The sequence below is a fragment of the Argiope bruennichi genome, chromosome 2 (genome assembly GCF_947563725.1).
Source record: "Argiope bruennichi chromosome 2, qqArgBrue1.1, whole genome shotgun sequence".
Lineage (NCBI taxonomy): Eukaryota > Metazoa > Arthropoda > Arachnida > Araneae > Araneidae > Argiope > Argiope bruennichi.
This window is the reverse complement of record NC_079152.1, coordinates 31,540,522-31,563,273: the sequence shown is the minus strand read 5'-3', so window position 1 is coordinate 31,563,273 and position 22,752 is coordinate 31,540,522. Positions and strand designations below refer to the sequence as shown.

Below are 22,752 nucleotides of genomic sequence, written 5' to 3'. Positions count from 1 at the left end.
TTGTGCAATAAGAATGTCAGAATAACTGTTCAGTAATTGGAGTATTTAAAAGTTACATAAGTAATTTTATTTTATAAGGGATTATTCATTTTTCATACTTGAAATATATGAGATGTCCCAGAAACATTTGAATTTTCTCCTTCAACTAGAGCATTATCTACACATTGTTTTGCTCTACTCTTTGTAAAGTCTTCATACAATCTTACCTAGAGTAAAAGAAAGAATTAACAGCATGGAAATAAGAGAAGATTAGAATATACATGAACATGGAATTTTGAGAAAAAAACTATTACTCATTATTTCATAAATATTTTACAGAAAAATACAACTTACTTGTAAGGGACTCAGTTCACAGTAATAATCTTGTATAATTTTAGGAGGAAGGTCTTTGAGAACATCTTCCTTCATTCTTCGAAGGAGGAATGGCAGTACTTGTCGATGAAGAGCCTCCATAGCTAAAACACCTGCGACAAATTTTCACAAAAATTAAGAATTTGTGCAAACACTTTTTTTTTTCAAAAAATATATTATAACAAAAGGGGGAAGTAGAATTAAAAAAGTTTTATTTTGTTAAAAAAATATGTATACAATGATACATATTTTTTTTGACAAATGCACTTTCATAATTTTGAATTATGTTTAATTTAAAGATTTCAATTAATAATAAAGAAGAATGTGTAACTGTCAATGCTCCATAGGCGAGGCCGATTGATCTAGTATGATTTAATTTCACAAAAATATTTAGAAGGTTGTTTCTCAGAGTCATTTTTTATAAATTGTAATTAACTAAAAATAAAACGAGATATCCATGGTGACTTCCAAAAGTATTATCGCGCAAAAACAATTTTTAAGCCATTTTAAAACACAGAACATTTTCTTTTTATTATACTCAATTAAATGTCGAGCAATTGCTTCCATGATTTTGATAATTTAAAAAAATATTCTCTTTAGAGATTTTTTAAGCATACTTTTCATTACTGTTAAGAAATTCAAACTATTTTCAATGTTTCGTTGTATATGCAATAAATTTTCTTTTCACTATTAAAAAGTAAGTGAAATTTTTGATTAACATTTGTACAATTTGCATAAGGAATGAGAAAGGAAGTTACTGTACAGCAAAAAACAATGTGCAATTAAAAGACATATTACCCAGAGATACATTATTCTCATTACTTGTATACTTTTCAGTTGCTCTATGAGAAACAAGACTTGTTTCCATTCAAATAAACAAAAAAATAAGGCTATTAAAATAACACATTTTCAATATATACCATAATTTGATGCTTAAAAGTATTTTGTTGCAGGAATCATAAATATTAAGTTATGCTTTAGAGCCAATTGAAACTAAATCCAACCAAATTTCTAGTATAGTAATTGACTGCCGAGGGCAGTTTGAGTACAGTAAAGAAGAGATTCATACACTTAAAATAAAAATGAATGAATAAATGCTTACACCTTTTATTATTTAAAAAAACTCCTTTCATATAAAGAATTATAATAGAAGGAAACCATCAAACTTGGCACAATTTAAAGAAGAAAAAAAATAAATAAAAAAAATAACTAATTTAAAATTTAAATATTTGAATTAGAATTAGTTTGCTTTTGGCCCAGAAAATAAAGCTACTATCATTTCTATAAACTTGCAAAACGCGATGCAATTTATTCATTGATAATTAAGTTGTGTAATTTAAATAGATGAAAAAATGGAGTAATAAAGGAAAATATATTTTTAATACATAAAACACAGTAATTAAGAAAAGAAGAGAACATTAAGAGAATACGGAGAGAAAAAAAGTTTAAAATCTTAAGTGTAATTACCTAAAAAAGAAAAATAAATAAATAAATAAAAAGATGAAACAAAACAATGATTATATAAAGAAAGAACACATGTTAAAACTGATTTAAAAAAAAGAATAAATACATTAAATAAATGTTGCAAAAAAAAAAAAAAATCCTACCATATTTAAAAGACAGATACAGCAGAAACGTATTTTAAGAAGAAAATGCCATTTTTTTTAAGAAGCATTATTAGTCATAAATGAAATAATCATAAATAGAAAATAGTTAATTCATTATTTATAGTTTCCTTATTATCATAAACAATTAATTTTAAACCAATATAAATTATTTAAAACTTAAAAACAGAAAATAATTTGTAGTTGAAACACGAATCTCACTATTATGGGATTAATGATATTTTTATTACTAATGAATGACTAAGACAAATATTCTATTTTTAAAATTAAATTATTGAAAAACAAAATTTTCTAATATATATATTTATATTTAAAACAAATAAATTTTAAATACTCTTCTTGTTTCAGAAAAAAAAATGGAAACAAAAGAGAATAAAATGAAAAGTAACATATTACCAGTTTCTTGTTCTTTGGAAGATGATTTGGCATCTCTGCTCTGTAAAATAGGTTTACTATATCGTGCTGTAAATTGCTTTTCACTACCTAGGAACCCAGGCATGAGGAAATCAAATAAGGACCAAAGCTCTAATACATTATTTTGTATAGGTGTGCCAGACAAAATTAAACGATGATTTGCTGAAAGTTGTTTAATAGCTCGGGCCAACTGCAAATTATACAAAATTTTAATATATAAGATCATTATTATATCAAAAATAAAAATAACTTGAAACATATATATTATCATTATCAGTAGTATAAAAAATTGCACAAAATTCTATTACACAATATATGTAAATGCAAACATGATTGAATATAAATTGAAGAAAGTTTTGAGAGCATTATGTTATTATATACCTTCACATACCTCTTAAGATAGAAAAGAAAAACCAATTATAATTATAATTTTTTGTACCTATAATTTTGCTCTGATAAGAGCTATAAACAACATATTAGCGTGTCTAAGTAATGGTAATGTTCCTGAATTTGAAATAGTTATAAAAATATTCTACATTCTACAGGAAATTAGTTATTTACAGTTACACGATGTGAACACCATATGCAAGATAGTAAATATATATATATATAATATTATTAATTAAGCATATTTATACATATATTTAACAGAATGCCAAGCACACACAAAAAAAAACACCCACACTAATATTTTCAAAATCAAAATTGCATGCACATAAAATATTAGTATATAAAGACTTCCTTTATTGAATGCAAATTAAATTTTTACTTGAAATAAAAATATTTTAACCATATAACTTCCAAAAAAGTTTAATATAGTAAATGATTTTTAAAAAAACTGCCAAAAAAACCCAATTTTCTTTGCATGTTATTAATTTTTAAGTTTTTTAACATCTTGAGAGACAATTTGAAAATAAAAAAATAATTTAACATATATACAATAATTTTATATATATTTTAAGTAATATTAAAACAAAATAACACCTACTATGTTTAATTCTATAAAAATAAACTCCTTGTACATTATCCCTGATTATAAAGAAATACAATCATCTTTCTAAATTAAATAACAGGCCTCAACATTTTCTACCATCATAGTTGACTTATTAACCTTATGGGGAGAGAAAGAGAGAGCAGCACTGCATAAAAAAACTAAATTACTTAATTGATTTTCATATTTATTCTTTATATCTAATAGTTTTTATGCAAAAAATTTGAAGAAAATTGATTCGGTAATTTGAATCTCTGTAGTGCAAAACTATTAATGTTTTTCACTATTATTTATATAGATAATCTAGAAAATTTACATGGACAAATGTGATAAGACAATCAAAATAGTTCAAATAAACATTTATTCAGATAAATGATATCAAGCTCAAGTCTAACCAAAAAGGTATATAACTACCAAGCAATGAATTTAAAATACATTAGTTTTTCTTACCTTAGTTTTTCCATTTTTAATTATGTGACCTTCATCCAAGATGCAATAATTCCAATGTATAGAACCAAAGAAGTCAATATCATTTCTTACAATATCATAAGATGCAATAACCAAATTGTGTGTTTTTGCTTTTGCACGTAATCTAAGAAGAGAAAAAAGAAACATAAAATTTATACTAAAACTTCTCTTGATCTGAAATTACACAAAAATATTATGTTTCTGAATTTGCAGAAAAAAAATTCACATATCTGAAGTACATCATACATCAGAACACCATTATAAATAAAAATTATTCTTAAAGAATAAAAGTTTGCTACACAAACTACAAAAATTAAGGGATACTTCTAAGTGAATAGAAAGTGATAATAAAAAGAAGAATTAGATTTTTTTTGAGATTAAATGAAAATATAAGAATATTAAATAGGGGGAAAAAAAGATAGGAGGATGTAACAATGGATTAACAAAAATAAAATTAAAAAAATGCTTTAAAAATGCATAAAATTATATCATTGAGCTGTAATAAAAATATCTGAATAAAATATGATTTCGTTACTCCAAGTTTTAATTTCATCAATATTTAACTAATGAAATTTTTGAATTTACATAATTAATTCTAAGATTACAAGACACAGTTTAAAAATTAATAATATAACAAAATTAATTGAAGGGTAGATTCTTGAATAGAGGGCTGCAATACAAGTTCAATTTTATCAAGCAAATCCTCAAAATGATGAAACAAGAAAATGTTTGACAAGACATAATAAAAGAGAATTAACAATTGGTACATGTAAACTTTAGAGGGTGGAAATGCGCAATTCGGAGCAATTTTTTTAAAAAAAATTTACTGAAACAAAAATTAAACTGAATTTTGGCACTTTTCCATTTATTTTCAAAATTAAAAAAAAAAAAAAGTCTATTTAGTCTTTTTTACCTCAGTTCAACAATAGAAAATCAAACTGTTTTCATAGTTTCATCAAATATTTAATCATGCGATTTTCTACACTTGTTAGAAGTTAAAGTAGAATGAATCTATTTATTATCTATGAAGTTCACAAGAATGAATAAAATAGTGAAGTTACAATACAAAAGTGAAGTTTATTGGCCTTATGATGCTATAGGACCATCTCGATTAATGGTTCATGTACACAATAAATAGAACTAAAGACAAGACTAACAGATGTAAAATATTATGTTTTAATACTTGATAATTTGGGGGAATGTAGACATAAAGTTAATTAAAAATTCATTTGAAAATTAATATAATCAGTACTTTTGGCAAACCACCTGGCGTGAAATAAAAAACTGAAATTATTACAGAAAGATTATTTTAAAGGCTGTGTTTTTAATAGTATTATGATGTCATAGGATTTACTTCTATTAACCCACACACTGCCAACAATGAGATATCTTAAAGTAAGCATGTGTATCAAAATTGCTGTCTATGTGTGCTGCAATTATAAGTGACTCTGGGTGCCAATTGGCAAGATGCTTTAAATTTGCCTGGCAGTGATTCGGTTAAAAACACAAAGAAAAGAAAAGATATCAGGCTATTAAAATCACACGGCTTTGATGTCTCATATTTTGATGCTTAAAAATATTTTCTTGGAAGAATCACAAACATTATGTTATGCATAAGTGACTTAATTGAAAGTAAAATCTACCCTTTTTCTTTTGTGAATCAACTAGTTACCAAAGGAACTAATTAAAGACAATTAAACAACTATTAAAATTAAACAACTAATTAAAGACAACTAAAAAAGAAATGATTTTTTTTAATTAATTAAAAGAAGGAATGTGTGTGGGTGAGAAAGCTTTCAATAGATATTATTACAGGAAAAAAAAAAAAAAAAAAAGATGAACATTTAATTTAAGAAAATACATATATCTCTACACGGAGAGAATTCTTTGAACTTATATTTTAATTAAAAAAGAATACTGAACAAATAATAGTACCTCATTCTTTCAATAGGTGGCCCAGTGTAATGAATGGGATTCAAGAAAGTAGAACTAATAAATTTTTCTACTTCATACATCCAATGCCCAGTAAGAGTAGGTGGACAGACAACCAATGAAGGAAGAGGTCTACAATCAGCTTGTTTATGCTCCTGAAGAGAAAATGTAAGAAAATTTTATAATTTAACTATTTTCTCAAACAAATGAGCATAGGATATGCTCTTAAAATTTTTATTTAATAATAGCTTCATATTTACCTTATACGCTTGTTCCCGTAAAAAATGATCACCAGCAAGAATGCAAATTGATTGCAAAGTTTTTCCAAGCCCCATGTCATCACACAATATGCCATTCAATTTGTATTTGTTCAGAAATGCTAACCAATTTACTCCTTCCTACATAAAGAGATTGAGAGAATTTACTAAAAAAATTAAATTATAAACAAGATATATTGCTTAACAACTTTAATTCATTTAGTGAAAAATCATACATAATAAGTAAAAAGATCTTCATACATAAAAATAATCAAATTCAACTTAAACCATATTCAACGGATTCCCACTATCTGGATATAAAAAAAATGATAATAACTTTTAAGAACTGTATTAGAGAATATTTTGATTGCTTTTCAGAGAGGAAGTATCTATTCCTTATTTTTAAAATCAACAAGAATAACATTAAATTTATCAGAGATGAGATAATTAAACCAAAGAGTCTCGAGACACTGAAATTATAATGTGAAGCAGGTATTGGGTTAAAGATTTATGACACAATAAAAACTATGCAAAGTAGGTCAGATACTATACACGAAAAATGATTTACAAAAGATAAATGATATATGCAATATTATGCATACATCAGTAAATATCTAAGAGTTCAGAGAGGATCTTAAAATCAAAAATGTAAATGCCTGTGTGCCTACTACTAGATATTAATTTCCAACAAGCTACACAAATGCATTCACACTTAAGGTAAAAAAAAAAAAATATTAAAAATAAAATGAGATCATCCTAAAAGAATTTCTAATTGAATTTTTGAACTGGCACAGATAGAATATAAAGAGAAAAAAAAAAATTCAAGGTACAAATCCCTAAACCTTTAATTAATGAACAAATGAACAGCATGGTATTAAAATATTTCTACTTTACTTTTTAAAAAAAGTAATTAATTAATTAATTAAACATAAGAATTAAAGTATCAATTCCTAAAACTGTTTGATTCTGTTATGCATAGAAAATTCCTATTGTCTCTACTTTCGGTAAATTCTACCTTCTGTTTTACAGGCTCCAATTTTAGTCTTTGTAGTTTAAATCCTTTAATTTATACAAAATGAGTTTCCTTTCCATCATTTTGAGATCACAATTTTCATTTGTGCATGGTTTTTGATACATTGAAACACAGCATTTTTGCTTTTAATTATGATGTTTTGCAATATGAAAATTTCCAATTCCACCACAAATTTTTAATTCATATAAAACCAAAGATGTTGCAACATATGTTTTTTCTTTATGGCTTTCCATCTCAATATTTTTAATTCAAGAAAATCCTCTTTCAGTTATGGTTTGAATATGGAATAGAACCAAAATTTCAATGATTTCCTGCAATTTCTGCTATGACTTTTTACATATTTTGATAAAAAGTTATTGTTTTGAATCTATACAAATGCAAGCCTAATCATTTACAAAGTTGAATTAAAATAAGATATTTTTCTTGGAGACATTGGTAACTCCCAAAAATACAAGGGGGGGGGGAGGTCTTTATCTTGCTGCAATAAATATGGCTCAATTGACTTATTTCCTTGAATCTAAGCAATTTATATTCCAAGGAAATTCATAGTTGAAAGAGAAATTACCAAAACCTAGCTATTTCAATTCTTAATCAATCAATGCACTGCAAAACCATAATGGATGATGCAATTGTATTATATCTATGATTGGCTGTAGTCATATATCAACATTCTTTTAGGATTGAAGGGATTCTCAAAGCATAAAATGTTTTTTCACTTATCTTCTAAAGCATAATGACTGAACATCTTAACTATTTCAAAGGACTAATGGAAATCAAATATTTTTTGGGGATGTGGAGTTTAACAATAAATTTAAGGAGAGCTCACAGAGCATGGGAACAATGCATATCTACTTTACAATAATTTCAAAATGATATTCTAAATGAATTTCAATTTGGAAAGAAAATATATACCAAGTGGATGTTTAGGTTCTATTTTTTATATTTATGATTGCAAGTTTTTCTTTTAAAAAAAGTAATGAAATTTACAAGTATGCAAAATGCATGCGATATGTACAAAATGGAATAAATAATTGCAAGAATAAACTAAACAATCAAAATATAAATGGAATAATATAGGACAAGCTTTTCTTAACAAAATTTATAATAGAAATGCTTTAAAATGAAAGATATAAAAATACTATAAACATTGCAAATACTTGCAAGTAGAACTTACTTAATTTATAAATTCTATCTAATTGGTAATTGCATATAAAATTTAAATCCAATGAAACTAAATTATAGAAATTACCTGTTGGTATGAACGTAATTCAGCATTAATAGGTACAGGAACACAATAATTTTCTATTTTTTTAGGATTCATCAACTGATCCAGGAACAGTCTTTCTTGTTCCTTTCTTTCCATCAATTTTGGATTTAAAGCTGGAGGATTCTGGATTCCACCCTAACAAATCAAATATAAAAAATGAATAGAAATATCAATAAAATCATATACAATTAACAGCAATAAAAAGCTGTTTGTTCTTCTTAAAGAACAATTACTTTTAAAATTTATGAAGTGTTTCAATCATCATTCAGTCTTACCTCAAGTGGCATCAGCTTGATAAGAGAAGCAAAACAATGAGTAGCCATCAATCTAACTTGTTCATTCTGATCAGACATTCTACCCAACATTGGAACAATTAAAAGAACAATATAGGGTACTATATCAAGGCCAAGCTCATCAATTATGCCTAGAATTTAGATTAAGGCAGACATAACAGTAACTTTAAACATTTTCATTATAATAAAAACATAAGCAAAATGCCCCAATGAAACACAAATTGTGATGGATAAAATATATTTGTTTCTTATTTCTTTAATTGCAAAATTCATATACATAAAAAAATAATACATTTTTTGCAAAATGTAGCTTTCAACTGATATGCAAAATAACAGAGGGCATGCTCTATGAAACTAATAATAACATATTAATTTGTTATAATCTTAATATAATATAAAGAAAATATTTGGTAGTGGCATTTAAACATTGATTCCAAAATAACATACTATTCAAAATTATATTAAAATGTACTTTTTTTTCAAATATAGTTTGTGTTCAACAAATTTTGTTCTATTTTCAGAATAAAACATTTTACAGTATTTTTTTTTTTTTTTTGCTAAAAATTATCTTTTAACAACTAATTTACTTGATTACAAACTAATAGATGAAATTATTTTTATAATTTTCAATTCCCATTCATAATGCTTTAACATATAAATTAATAATGCCCCTTTATTAAGTAAACTTCACTAGAAAAAATCATATTCAAGACTATTAATATCATTAAAAACAATAAACAATCAAATAAAACAATAAATTAATATCATTAAAAACAAAAATTTTGCAATTATAAAATGCAAAAATATGACTAGAATGACGAGTACAACTATATTTGAATTAAATATTTATTTGTTTGAAAGGATACATGCAATGGCTTCCACAGAACCTTGTCTCTGAATCTCATTATCAGATGCACCCAATTTTCCAAGAATCTTATCCAAAACAACATTCATTGTTTGTACAATTATTACCTTACTCAGTCTTCCCAAACAATTGGCAGCTTTGTGTCTGACTATGGAAACTGGATGATCAAGACAACAACATATATGAGGCAAAACATTTTCAAGCTGGGGAAGAAAAAAAAAAGAAAAAAAGATGAGTATTGTATTTTAGAATATTAACTCATTACATCCAACAGCCTTTTCCCCATTAGTTATACCTAATGCATTCCTTAGTTCCTTTGGCATTAGGTCAAGAAGCTTTATAAACAATTTTCAGGTAGCATAGCATATACCACTCATCAGCTAGATTTTTAAAGTATAATCTTTTTGATTTTTTTTTTCATTATCATTCTAACTTATTTTCAAGGAAACAAAGAATTTGAAAGTAATTTTAATTTGTAATAATTTACTAAATTTTAAAAAACATTTTAATATATATATTAAAACTTACTGAAATCTCTGTTTTCAGTTAAGATGGGTGTTAAAGGGATTAATAAAATATACATTAAAATATTTTGCAAGTAAATGCTTCTAAATAATAAAGTAAATGCTTCTAAATAAAAGGAAAGTAAATGCTTCTTTAAGATTAGGTTTTATCAACATGGTGCCATCACAAGGGCAAAAGATCAAATTAAAAATTAAGTTAACTATTATTGCAAATTAAACATAGAAATGTGAAATTTTCAAAGCAATGAAATAAAATACTATATTTTCTAAAAATTAAATGCAAGAAAAAGTTTTCTTATAAGTTGACCATTTACAATATCTGCATTATTAATTCCAGAATAAAATCATACATCAAAATATACTTTTTTTTTTTTTATTACTGTCACTTATATTCATTTTGAAATTTCTATAGCCATACAATAATTAAATTTTATGAATTCATGTAATAGTTAATATAAATAAAAAAAACATAAAGTTAATATTTATGAATTACATTAAATTAAATATGAGCATTTCTATAATTTAAAAGCACAATAACAACACAAATTATCCAATTCAAATATTAAAGTTAATGAATAATTATTCAAATGTGTTAAGATTTTTTTTCTTCTTTCTTTCTTTTCTTCTTCTTTTTTTTTTTTTTTTTTGTCTTTCCATTTTAATTTTTTTTTTCCAACAATGAGCTCCACTTGCACCCTCTCCCTTTAAATGAAATATTCCTTTTTGAAATTCAATATATTAATGAAAATTTATTAAAAAATTATCTTTTATCCAAGATTTCAAATCTCCATTGTTACAAAAATTAAGAATATTCAGCATTACAATAAAGTAAGAAACAAGAATTATGATATATAATATAAGATGCCGACATAAACATACAATGGATCATGTAAGATTTAACACTGAAATTTTTAAAAAGATTGAATTAGGATTATTAAAATAATGATGTAGTATAAAACATAAAATTTAAATAAGTGCAAATTTTTAAGCTCTATTAAAAATTATATTAAAACTCTATTAAAAATAATAAAATTCTCATATACCTCTGAATGAAGCTCTGCATTTATAAATGGACAAATAACTTTAAGTAATTGTAGACTGCAAAGCAGCTCTGTCAGATTTAAGCTCGAAGAGAAGACTTTCTCACCTAAAAATGAATACAATTCTCTTACGGTTATATAATCAACCACAATAATCTAAATGAGAATATATATTTCTTATGAACATATATTAAATCAATACATTTAACATGAAACTTTTAAAACAATTATTCTATAAATATAATTAAAGCATAAAGAAGTAATGATTTTATGCAAATAATGAGATATTTAATCAACAGATAAGTTCCACCACATAAATAACATTATTGATTTTAATTATAAAAAGCACATACCCAAATCCTCAGGGTTAATAAAATTCTTTAGAGGTTGAAAAACTGATTCCCAGAGTTTTGGCAATTTCTCAGGCAATCCTTTACCAAAATGTTCAACAGCATGTGTAAATACATAAGTAGATCCACGGGCTTGTAACTCGTAAATCTTCTGTAACTATATATAAAAATCATCATAATATAAGCATAAATTGCAATTAATTTTTAAAAAAAGTTTAAACTAATCAACATTTTAAAGAATATAATTATGAAAAATTGCTTTTCATTTGCTCTATTATTAGCAACTTCATTTTGAATTTTTTCTATTTAACAAAAATATTGTTTATAGAAAATTAAAATAATACCTCATCATCAGGGGAACCTTCTTCTGAAGGTACTGATTGCAAAGTCTTTTTTGAAGCAATTGAATTACTTCTCCGTAAAAGCACCTTTTCAGCAGACTACAAATTAAAAGTAAATATATAAAATTCAGAATAACTCATACAAATTAGGCCATATAAAACATTAAAATTACGATAATTCACATCTTTTTAAATATCTTGTATTCTTAGAAAAAAAAAATGAAAATAAAATAGCAACAGTTAAGGAAGTTATTGAAATGCATTATAAAAATATAAAATAATAATTTAAAAAATTATTTAAAATTATTTTTAAGTGCATGTTAAAATTAACAAAATTTGCTTTGAACATATAACAAAATAATACAAATCATAAATTATTCTTGTAATATCTTCGGTATTTTTATTTACATTTAATCATTCTTTTTATATATCCTTATTAAAAGGAATTAGCTCAGATTCATACTTTTTCTTCTAAATTCAATTGCCTGTTAATGCTCTATTATATATAACTCTTTGAAAAAATTGCATTTCTACCAAAATCTATAAGAATTTATCATAACACCTGACAACTAGTTTCTTGTACTGTTGAACTTTCATAAATTGAATGATGTATTAAGCATTTAAAAAGCCTAAAATAGTAATTTCTTTATTGGGAATTGATACATTATATAAAAGCTTGTTTAAATCATAAGAAGAGAAAAGAGTTGGAAAATCAGGAAAGACTATATTAATAATTTACAATAACATAAAAAGCAGAATATAACCAAACTCATAAATGCAGAAAAAGAACTTGCAAGTAAAGTATTCTCTGATGTAATATTATAAATAATTCATTAGGCCGCCAAAAATTAGGTTTCTAAAAAATATTTATTAAGTTTATCCTATATGTAATTAGCAGAAAATATAATAAAGTATATTAATATTTTGATACAATGAAACAACTGAAAAAATTATACCCTTTTATATAGCTATTAAAAATGATATCTAAAGTTTAAATATATCTTTTGAAACTATAGAAAGAAAAAAAAATATTTATGGTCATTGATTCAAATTAAAAACATAGGAATTAGTTTACATACGTAATATAAATGTCTAAAATTGTATTAACATTTTTTTTTTTTTTTTTAATATAACATACTTTACCTTTTGCATATTTGCTAATGTAATAATGCTATCTTCATTCAGAGAGAGTGACCTATTCACTAGAGACTTCTCACTATTATTTCCTGTTTGGGCATTTGAATTCGACTCTGTTTCAAAATTTATACATACAATATCATAGCATAAAAAATTAGTAAGATTTTTTAAAATCTTTGGGTTTGGGCAATTTGCTCGAGATAAACATAGTTCCATCAGATTGACCAAATGATGAGCAGATGATTGCTAAAATAAAGTATGAAGAATATTAACTAAATATACAAAACAAAAAAGTTATTTTAGTGTTAAATGCATTTTTAATAAAATATTAATATAAAATAGTAATAGTATTATTAGGTATGAATGTATTTCTCATATGTTTCACTAAATAATTTTACAGAATTAGAAATGGATCCATCTTTTATTTGCAATACAGGATTAACTCAATTTTCAATGCAAAATGAAGACAATACAGAAATACAGATCAGATTATATATACATACACAATAACTTTTGCATTAAATGCTATAGCACAATACACATGCATTGATGTCAACAAAAATAATGGTACACCTCTACATCTTTCTATTTACACAAAGCTAGAATTGATGAAAAAGGCTTAACAGGACAAGTTTATTTAGATAGATACATTGATAAACTGAGCTAATTTACAGAGTTAATTAGTATCTTGAAATTTTCCCATTACAAATACCAATTTTTCCCTGATTAATCAGTTGTTCATAATGGGGGAAAAAATCTGCAAGCTTCCTACAGAAATTTTAAAATTTATAAGTTTTTAAAAAATGGCATCCAATGTTAAATGAATCATAAAAACTTTTGGTGATATCTTGGAAATTATAATTCCCAAATTTTCTTTGAATAATTTAAAGAACGCAATTTTGCTGCACAAATAGTTCAAATAAATTAAATTTTTTAAAAACAAATGGTTGGGATAGTGAATTTTATTTTTACATACGAGCAAAGTTGGAATTCTAGTTTTAGAATCCTAAAAATTACTTGCATATCTGTAATAATTTGAAATATTAAAAAAAAAAAAAAAAATCTTACTATTGCTTAGAAACACTTTGATGGGCTTATTTGTTGAAGAACTTTATATTATTTCTAATTATTTCATTGATCATAATCATTGCAATATGCAAGTTTCAACTAAAATAATCATTGGATAATTCGCAGATAACATGATTTTTATATAAAATAAGATTTCCTTACATATCAAAAATAAATATATTTAATATGTTGATATAAAAGATGTAGAATTAGAGAAAAGAATACTTATGTTGCTGAATTGTGATTATTAATGAATCTTTTAACATTTTACTGTCTAAGATTTAATGATCAATGGCTAGATGTGCACGTAATACATATTTATGAATTTTTAAATAAAATTCATGCATTAATTGGTTCTTCTGGGAAAGCAAGTACTTTGGGTTTCCTTGGTCATTAGAATTACAAAGAGGGGCCTATAAAGGGATTATCAATTATAATTACAAATTTTTGTTTTTCATACTGAAAATGGTTTTTTTTTTTTTTTTGAAGAATTAAAATTAGTGCCATTTTATAGTTATTTAAGATTTTCCGTTGGTTGGAATCATTATCTTATCTGCGCTTTAAACATGATTTTATATTTTTCCTGAAATATGTAATTTAAGACAGTGAAACTCAAAGAAATTAAATAACTGAATTTAGGTTAAATAGTAGTCAACAAATTACTACAAAGAATGAAGCCACAAATTAGTCAGAAGTTGATTGGGAAAAATATATAATAAAATGATATATAATAAATATATTTGATATATAATAAAATGCTTAAATTTCCAAAACCATATATTAGTTGGAATTTGAAATGCTTTCATGCTAAATATCAATCTGAGTCACACTTGGTTAATTTTTTTAGAAAATGAAATGAATGAGGGGGGGGGACACCTTTGGTTTTTAGAAATCTGAGGTTTACTTAATATATGATCCTTAGACGTTTGGCTCCTTTCATGTGGAGTTTTAAGAAAACCAAATCAATTATTATTCAAGAACTACTAAGAATTTAGAATGAATTTGAAACATAAGCGTAAAAAGGAATACTGGATTGAATTATTGAAAAATTTCCATAATGAGAAAAAATCTGATACTAATTAATTATATTAATTAATCAATTTTTCAATCTAAATCAACCTGTTTTCTTGAATAACTTTCAATGCCAATTTTGTGAAGATATGGTGATAAATAACAAAATTGCAGAGGTATTCTATCATTTTTATTGATGACTGCATATTAAACTTTTAAAATTAGGTCACACGACTTTTTTTAGATTTATAAAGGTTGATATTTTTAAAACGTATTTTTATTGTTTTATTAAAAATAGAAGAGGTTTTCTTATTTTGATTATTTTCCCTCAATCATTAATTTACAATTGATTATTATACAAATTATAGAATCTAGAAATAATTTTTTTTCCTTAATCATTTATTAACAGTTGTTGCTACATGACTGGAATACAAATTCAATTGAATTAAATGACTATTAAGTTCTGAAAATACTAAAATAGTATACTGTCATCAAGAGCCCATAAGCATCAAATTGAAATTTCTAGCACATCAGAATAAATAAAAACATTTAAAAATTCTATTTTGACACAAATGGTAAATCATTAAGTGAAAGTATGTAAAAAGTACCTGTAAGAGTTCATTATCTTCTCGCTTTATTGAATCCATCAAAGGTCTAATGATTGGATTCAATTTTTCTGGCAAATGTTTCAAAGACACTAAAGCACCAGCAATAGAAGCCTGGACCCTAAGGAATAAAAATCTCTCAGAAATAAAAATATTATTTTGTATTAAATCTTATTTTAATAAATATTATTTTGCAATATTATTTATTAACATAATAACAACAATAAATAGTTTGTTGTTTGAAACAGTGTTAAGAGATACCACTCAAGTAAAATGAAATCTTTTTTTTTAAATAAGAAATAGTTTATTCTGATATCTATTAAAGGAATTTTTAGAGTTGGGAGTTCTTCAATAATTCTTAAATTTTATCAAGACCCTAACAACAACTTTTATCTTTTGTCAAAACCATGATAAGCAAAGCACAGCATACCAATTTAAAAAAATTGAAAGCGGGGGGAGAATAGGACAAAGCATTTTTAGTTATAAAAATGAATTTGCCAATGCAGCATTTTAGTTCACGATGTGTTAAAAAGTTAAGACAGGAAAATAAAAGCAACTCAAAAGTTTAAGTGAAGTATCCATTTCCTGTAATTAAGATTTATAACAAAATTATCATTCTTTTATTGTAATTTGATCTCTACATGCAAAAAATTAGAAAAAAAAAAAAAAAAAAAAAAAACATGAATAACGCTGCACAGTAATAGTTCCATTAAAATGAGGACAATAAAATAATTTAAAATTAAGACATAAGCTTACAAAATATTAATTTTTATTTTAGTAAGCAAGTTGCTCAAATTGAATTGAAAAAAAGATTCACATTTTTGAGCTACAAAGTATTAAAATATATTTAACCTATATAAGGCTTGAGATTTGAAAGAGAAATCATATCTTTTTAAATATTTTTGTATGTTTGCTTCTAAGGAAAAGATTTTCACTATTGTTTCTTTTTAGAAACTATGACCTTCAATTCTTGCAATCTTTAGAGATCGACATTTTCTTTTTGAGATGGAAGAAATAAATAAATAAGAAACTTAAAATTCCTTGCGTTTTACTGGTTTTTATGAAAATTTTCAAATTTCCCTGCATTTTTCTGGTTGTTTTTAGAGGATGTTTAAATTCCCCGTATTTTTCCATTGGCGTAGCAAGCCTTTTTCATATACTATTCATAAGGTTCCTCTCACAACAAAGGTAACAGATTTTAATACTCTGATAAAGAGTCAATAGCCTATGTACATAACATTAACCATATTTGTATCCCATTCGGAATAAAAGTTTTCAAATACAATATTTAAATCAGATATTCAATAAAATTCTACAAAATAAAAACTTTTAACAGTAAAAAAGAAACAAATTTTACACGGTATAAGTAATTTTGACAAACATATTAAAAATACCAAATTAAAAATATGATTTACTCAAGTTGTTTCAACAGATTCAATCGCAGAATTAACAATGTATTAAAAATGCACAAAAATGGATGGTAATCAACTTACATTATAGTTAAAGAAGCTGAATCATTGCTTGTTTGAGTAGCAGTTCTTAGTAATGACTTTCTTCTGTCTTCTAAGGTCTAAATATTAAAAATTCATTTTTAAAAAAGTTCATGTAAATTTTGATTTAAAATATTACTCTTGAAGAAATATATTTTCATTGAGAAACATAGTTCAAAGGAAAACAATGAATAGTAAAATTAAGAGCGAATAAGTAGTAGAGAGTATTTATGTTGCAAAATATATTTTTAAAAAATGTATATATACACATTATAACACTATAATTAAAGAAGTGAACAAGCTATCAATAATTTTGCTAATGTAGTAGAAAGCTAAAAGTAGAAATTATTATACATTTACCATTACAAATTTAGATATAATTACACAATTTCAAAATGAATAAGATATTAAAAATGAAATTTAAAAAAATCTTGGTTATAGAATGCGATAGAAAAAGAGAGATTTTAAAATATCATTATGAATCTATACACAAAAAAAAAAAAAAAAATTATATTTGAAATTTATGACAGAAGCTGTAAAGTATTGGATACACCATTAATTGGCACTAATTAAGTATTACATGGATAAGTGCAAATGTGTAGATTTTAAAACATTTTTGGCAGATGCTTTGAACACTATCTGGAATTAAATCTGGAGTCCCCCCCCCATTTTAACCATTTTTCCTTATATTATTAACCATTTAATTTAATACCAGCTGCCTTCAGTGACTTGCTATTTTTAACTACTTTGCTACCTTAGGAGTTAAAACTGCCCATTTTGCTACAGCACACAACATATTTTTCTGTAAATATGTAGACTTACTTCAAGAATTTTAGGTCTCAGTTTTGTAGAAGAAAATGCCCTGGAAGCTATAGAAGTGAGATGGATAATTTGTTCAAAAGTAAATACAGCTCTGAAAAATATTTAAAATTGGCTTGAATTAAAATTTACTTTAAAAAATTATAACATAAAAAGTATTAAAAATACCATGGAATCGCACATAACATTAGAAGTTTAATTAAAATTTGCATTTATGTTGCCAAATTTGTTTAGCAATGCAGATTTCATTTAAACAATATGGTAAAATTTTTTAACAATATAACAGCAGTTTTATTAAAAGATGCTTTAAAATATATGTTAAACAACTAAAAATTAATAAAATAATGCACTACCACTAAAGTTACAAACTGAAAGTTGTAAGTTGCAGTATTCATAATAATACAAAAGCATAAATAATTCTTTTGTCACTTAATATTCTAATTTACATTTGCAGTAAATTGTACAAGTGCAAATGACATCAATATATTAATTGGAAATACTACTAATAAAAATACCAAATTATGGCAACATACCCCTCTCATATTACATAATTAATAATTTGAGATTTTCTTAGTTTTAGTTTTCTTAGTTTAACCATTCATATAGTAGTTAATAACAGTTACTAAAAAGATTTACATTTTATTTTGCAATTTCAGACAACTATTAAAATCTTATGTGCAGTTTAAATTTTAACAAAAACTCCAAATCCAATATATTTTCAAAGTTGCTTTATTTTTTAAAGCAATATCAACTTATGATTCCATGAAAAAATGCAAAACTTGCAAAACACTTTTAAAATAAAATGTTTTAGTGAACATAAAAATATTCTAGTAAATAATTAAATGAAAATCTTGGCAAGCAATTAATCATACCCAGTTTGAAAGGAGAGATCTAAAGGTGCAGAATAATGATTTGCAAGAGCAATGAAATCTTTACATTCCTGTTGGAGTCTTGTAAAAGCAGTACCTATTTCATCATAATACAAAGTTTCATTAAGGCATTCTAAACACTTTTCCTTTGCAGCTGAAGGACACATATCCTAAAAATACAAAAGTAATATGAAATATATGTTTTCTCATATCATGATGCTACAATTACAATTTTATATAATGGAAAAGAAGACATAAAATTTCTCAAAATACTTTAAACTGGTCAAAAATTGTACCCCCTCCCCCAAAAGGGAAACTGTAGTATGTAAAATATTTCTTTAACTCAAGGATAAGCAGTAGCGGAATTCTTTAACATTATTTTATTCTTCCCTATATTATGAAAAGTTCAATTTTTTATCCATTATCAAGATCTTGTAGTAAGGAGTCATGACCAGTAGTAAACGCAGTCCAAAGGCAGAGCAGAGATATTTTCTCACTTGTCTCTTTCCACTTATACAATTTTAGAATAAAATTTTGCAAAAGAAACATTTTTGGTTTTAAACAAGTAGAGATCATTGTGGGAATATAAAAGACTGCACAACTCATATGTTAAAGTGTAAATACTTATTTTTACTACACAAATAAATTGAAACTATTATACTTACATATACCAATATATATGCAACATATACTGTATTGAAATGAGCTAGCATCTACATTCCATTAAGAATCACCTTTCAATTAATGTACATCAGTTTTAATACTCATGTATGTTACATGCATTTTTTATTCAAGAACACAGAATCCCCCCTCTTCATAACACTAATGAGGTTCAATCTTTTCTTCTTGTTTTAAATAATCAATACATATTATCAATTGCACTTATATATTCTTAGACAGCAGCAGGATTTGTACAGAAATGAATAATTTTAATTAATAAATAATAATTTGAATCAGGGAAAATTAACTACAACTTAATCAATAAAATAACTGAAATAATGTATTCCAGTTCTTAAACCTTCTAAAATATAAAACATCCAAAATATTCCAATAAATAGTTACCTCTCCGAATTTGGCCCATTCATTTAAAATCAATGCTACTGCAAATCTCTGCATGGCAGATTTGAAGTTCAAATGAAAGACAATAAGTTTCACAAAGGATTCAAGTGGAGTTTCAGAATCAGGTGCATACCCAAATAACTTAGTGAAATCAGGTAATGGTTTCATGATATAAGATAATAAGAGGCCAAGAAATCTAGAAAAAAAAAATTATATAGTGAAGAAATAAGTTCTTTATATACTATAGTAAGATTACAATAAGATAGTGCATTTTGCAGGCTATCTAAATCACTAATAATCCCCTCAAACTACCACATGTAACATCAAACTATCACATCATGTAAATAAAAAGAAAGTTTTTTGCCAATTTAATACAAATAGAATATAACATTCTTTTATAAATGAAAATTTACAGTCAATTCCAATTCCGATTACCAACAGCAATAAATCATTAATTATATCCTCAATTAATTGTTTCAATAATCTGTTAACTTGATGCGTAATTAATTTCCTAGTGCTTTTGAAACAGCAGGTTAATAAAAATCTGATTTTGTAAATGCCATGAAGGCTTCTAATTTTTCTAAAGCAATTAATAATGGACAACTAAATACAAGCCAAGCCATATACAAGCCATAGTAAATTTAGCATCCAAACAGTCTTGAGTGCAATATTTGCTTTTGAATTCCTATTTTTCCTTAAAAATTAGTCAAGCACTTGCAGAAAGCATTTTCAATTGCTTGAGGTCATACAAACTATTAGAGTTAAAAGTAATTGTTAATTTCAATAGAATTTTGTTTCAAATCAGTAATTTATATTCTATAATAGTATTAGATTTAAAGAAAAAATTAATTTTTTTATTAGTTTATTTATAAACATAAGTCACATAGAAAGCATTTACTACATAATTCAGCAAAAGTTTAATGCTTAAAAAATTTTACATATGAAAATTACATTAGAAAAATTAAAATTTAACAATAAATACAAAAGAAATGAATTTTTAAATAAGGATAAATGAATAAGATAAATATAATTCAGAGAAAAGGAGAGTTAAAATAATATTAAACAAGAATATTAATTAAATAGAAATAAAAACACAAGTTTATGAGCACACCAAAATTTAGCTCAAATTAAAAGAAAAAATAAATTTTAAAAAAAGAAAAATTTTTAGTACAAATGTGGCAAGAGAAATCAAAGATAAATACCATTAATTAATTTTGGATTAGCTTAATATTACAGGTATCAGGAATGAAAATGTTATATATAATTATGTTTTATTTTTAAATTCAGAATGAATGGTGCCATAAGTCATTGTAAAATATCAAAGTTCAAAATACCTGGCAGCCGTCAATTTAGCTCTCACAATGCTTTTTTCTCTTTCTTTAGAATTTTCATTACCATTATCATTTCCTCCTATGAAATATACTTCTTGGTTTGCTTTAGGAAATGATGAATTACGAAATCGTCCTAAAATTTTGTCCTTAAAAATGAAAAGAAATAATATCATGTCACAAATAAATAAAAGTTTGAATATGCAAAAGGATGATATGAAACATTCAAAGATACCACAAGACATATATATGATGACACATACCTAATAATTTAAGAAATATTAATTAAAATCAAATTATTGGATTTTTTTTAATAATTTCATAATAATAAGCCAATAAATAAAAAAGATCATAGTAACCTTGTATTATTCCAAAAAATGTCAGCAATGTAAAGGTCCTTATATAAGGACCATAAGAAATAAGCAATTTTTAAAGACTTTTAACAATGCTATGCACTCTGTCAAATTATCCAAAGTTGATTAGATAAGATCAATCATAAGATATACGGAAAGAAATCACTACACAATGTAATATAGATTATAACTCCCATTGAGCTATAATGGATAATATTGACATTGTTAACACAGAAAATTTTAACAACAGAATTGACAGTTGTTATAGAAATAACTACTTAATTCAAACGAATATCCTTTATCTGTCCCACTAATTTTCATATCAAAGAAGAAAATTTTCAACAAGAATAAATAAAATACTTATTGACATAAAAAATATCAATCAAATGATGACAAGCACAGATTGGAATTGTCACAAGTTATCCTTAACCTTACGGCTATTGCAATCTTCAAAATAAATTCTCATATTATTATTTTATTCTGATCATAACTCTGGGTTTATGATACAGTTATACTAATTTTGATTTAAAAAAAACTAATTGGAACAAACTATTCATAAAATCTGAAGACCATGAAATTATGAATTGTGCTATAAATATTGTTAATAAGGGTATTTATTACACTTGAATAAATACTATGATGTAATCATAATTATTTAATCAAAAACTATACTTATTAGTGACAATTCTTTATAACTAAACAGTAGAAAGGTTTAAAAAAGCATCAAACTTATCTGAAAGGCAAAAACAGTAGTCAAGTTCTATCCATCCAATGTAATTTGGTAATTTAAAAGTTTATTATACTAGCAAAACATATAAATTATTATCTAACTTGTCATCTTTAATAATTCTTCATGCTTTTTACACACATCCTTTTCTTTAAAGTTTAGATTCTATTGTTTAATAATATTGTTAATTGTTTAATAATAATGTGTATTATAAAAAATCATGTTAATAAGTCAGAAGCATATTTCATTTGTCTGGAAATATTAGAAACCCCTCCCTCCTTTCGGTTATTTGACCCCTTAAAACCATTATGATAAAAAAGGATGAAAGAATACAAGTGATGAGAGCTTTCTAATAAGGTGTCACAAATTTAAGTTAAGAAGAAATGGAAGTTGATAAGTGGGATTCAAATCACTTTTCAGCTTCTAAATTCTAAGCTACTACAACTACACACACACACACACACCCCTGCTAGGAATAAAATCGAAATTTTTTAAATAAAAATAATATTATTTTATCTACTATTCTAAGTCTATA

General features: G+C 24.9%; 1 protein-coding gene across 1 annotated transcript in view; it reads right to left on the bottom strand.

Moving 5' to 3' along the window:
- Positions 1-22,752, bottom strand: part of LOC129960990 (TATA-binding protein-associated factor 172-like) — a 51,808-nt gene that overhangs the window by 8,229 nt on the left and 20,827 nt on the right. The window contains exons 16-34 of the mRNA XM_056074781.1: positions 21,144-21,286; positions 19,813-20,005; positions 18,754-18,920; positions 17,885-17,975; positions 17,066-17,142; positions 15,576-15,693; positions 12,895-13,134; positions 11,755-11,850; positions 11,414-11,567; positions 11,064-11,167; positions 9,498-9,699; positions 8,614-8,762; positions 8,321-8,473; positions 6,042-6,179; positions 5,785-5,936; positions 3,832-3,973; positions 2,373-2,580; positions 334-464; positions 99-206 (exon numbers count right to left, since the gene is read on the bottom strand). Of these exons, the coding sequence (XP_055930756.1) occupies positions 99-206; positions 334-464; positions 2,373-2,580; positions 3,832-3,973; positions 5,785-5,936; positions 6,042-6,179; positions 8,321-8,473; positions 8,614-8,762; positions 9,498-9,699; positions 11,064-11,167; positions 11,414-11,567; positions 11,755-11,850; positions 12,895-13,134; positions 15,576-15,693; positions 17,066-17,142; positions 17,885-17,975; positions 18,754-18,920; positions 19,813-20,005; positions 21,144-21,286 (2,766 nt within the window). The remainder of the gene's footprint in view (positions 1-98; positions 207-333; positions 465-2,372; positions 2,581-3,831; positions 3,974-5,784; positions 5,937-6,041; positions 6,180-8,320; positions 8,474-8,613; positions 8,763-9,497; positions 9,700-11,063; positions 11,168-11,413; positions 11,568-11,754; positions 11,851-12,894; positions 13,135-15,575; positions 15,694-17,065; positions 17,143-17,884; positions 17,976-18,753; positions 18,921-19,812; positions 20,006-21,143; positions 21,287-22,752) is intronic.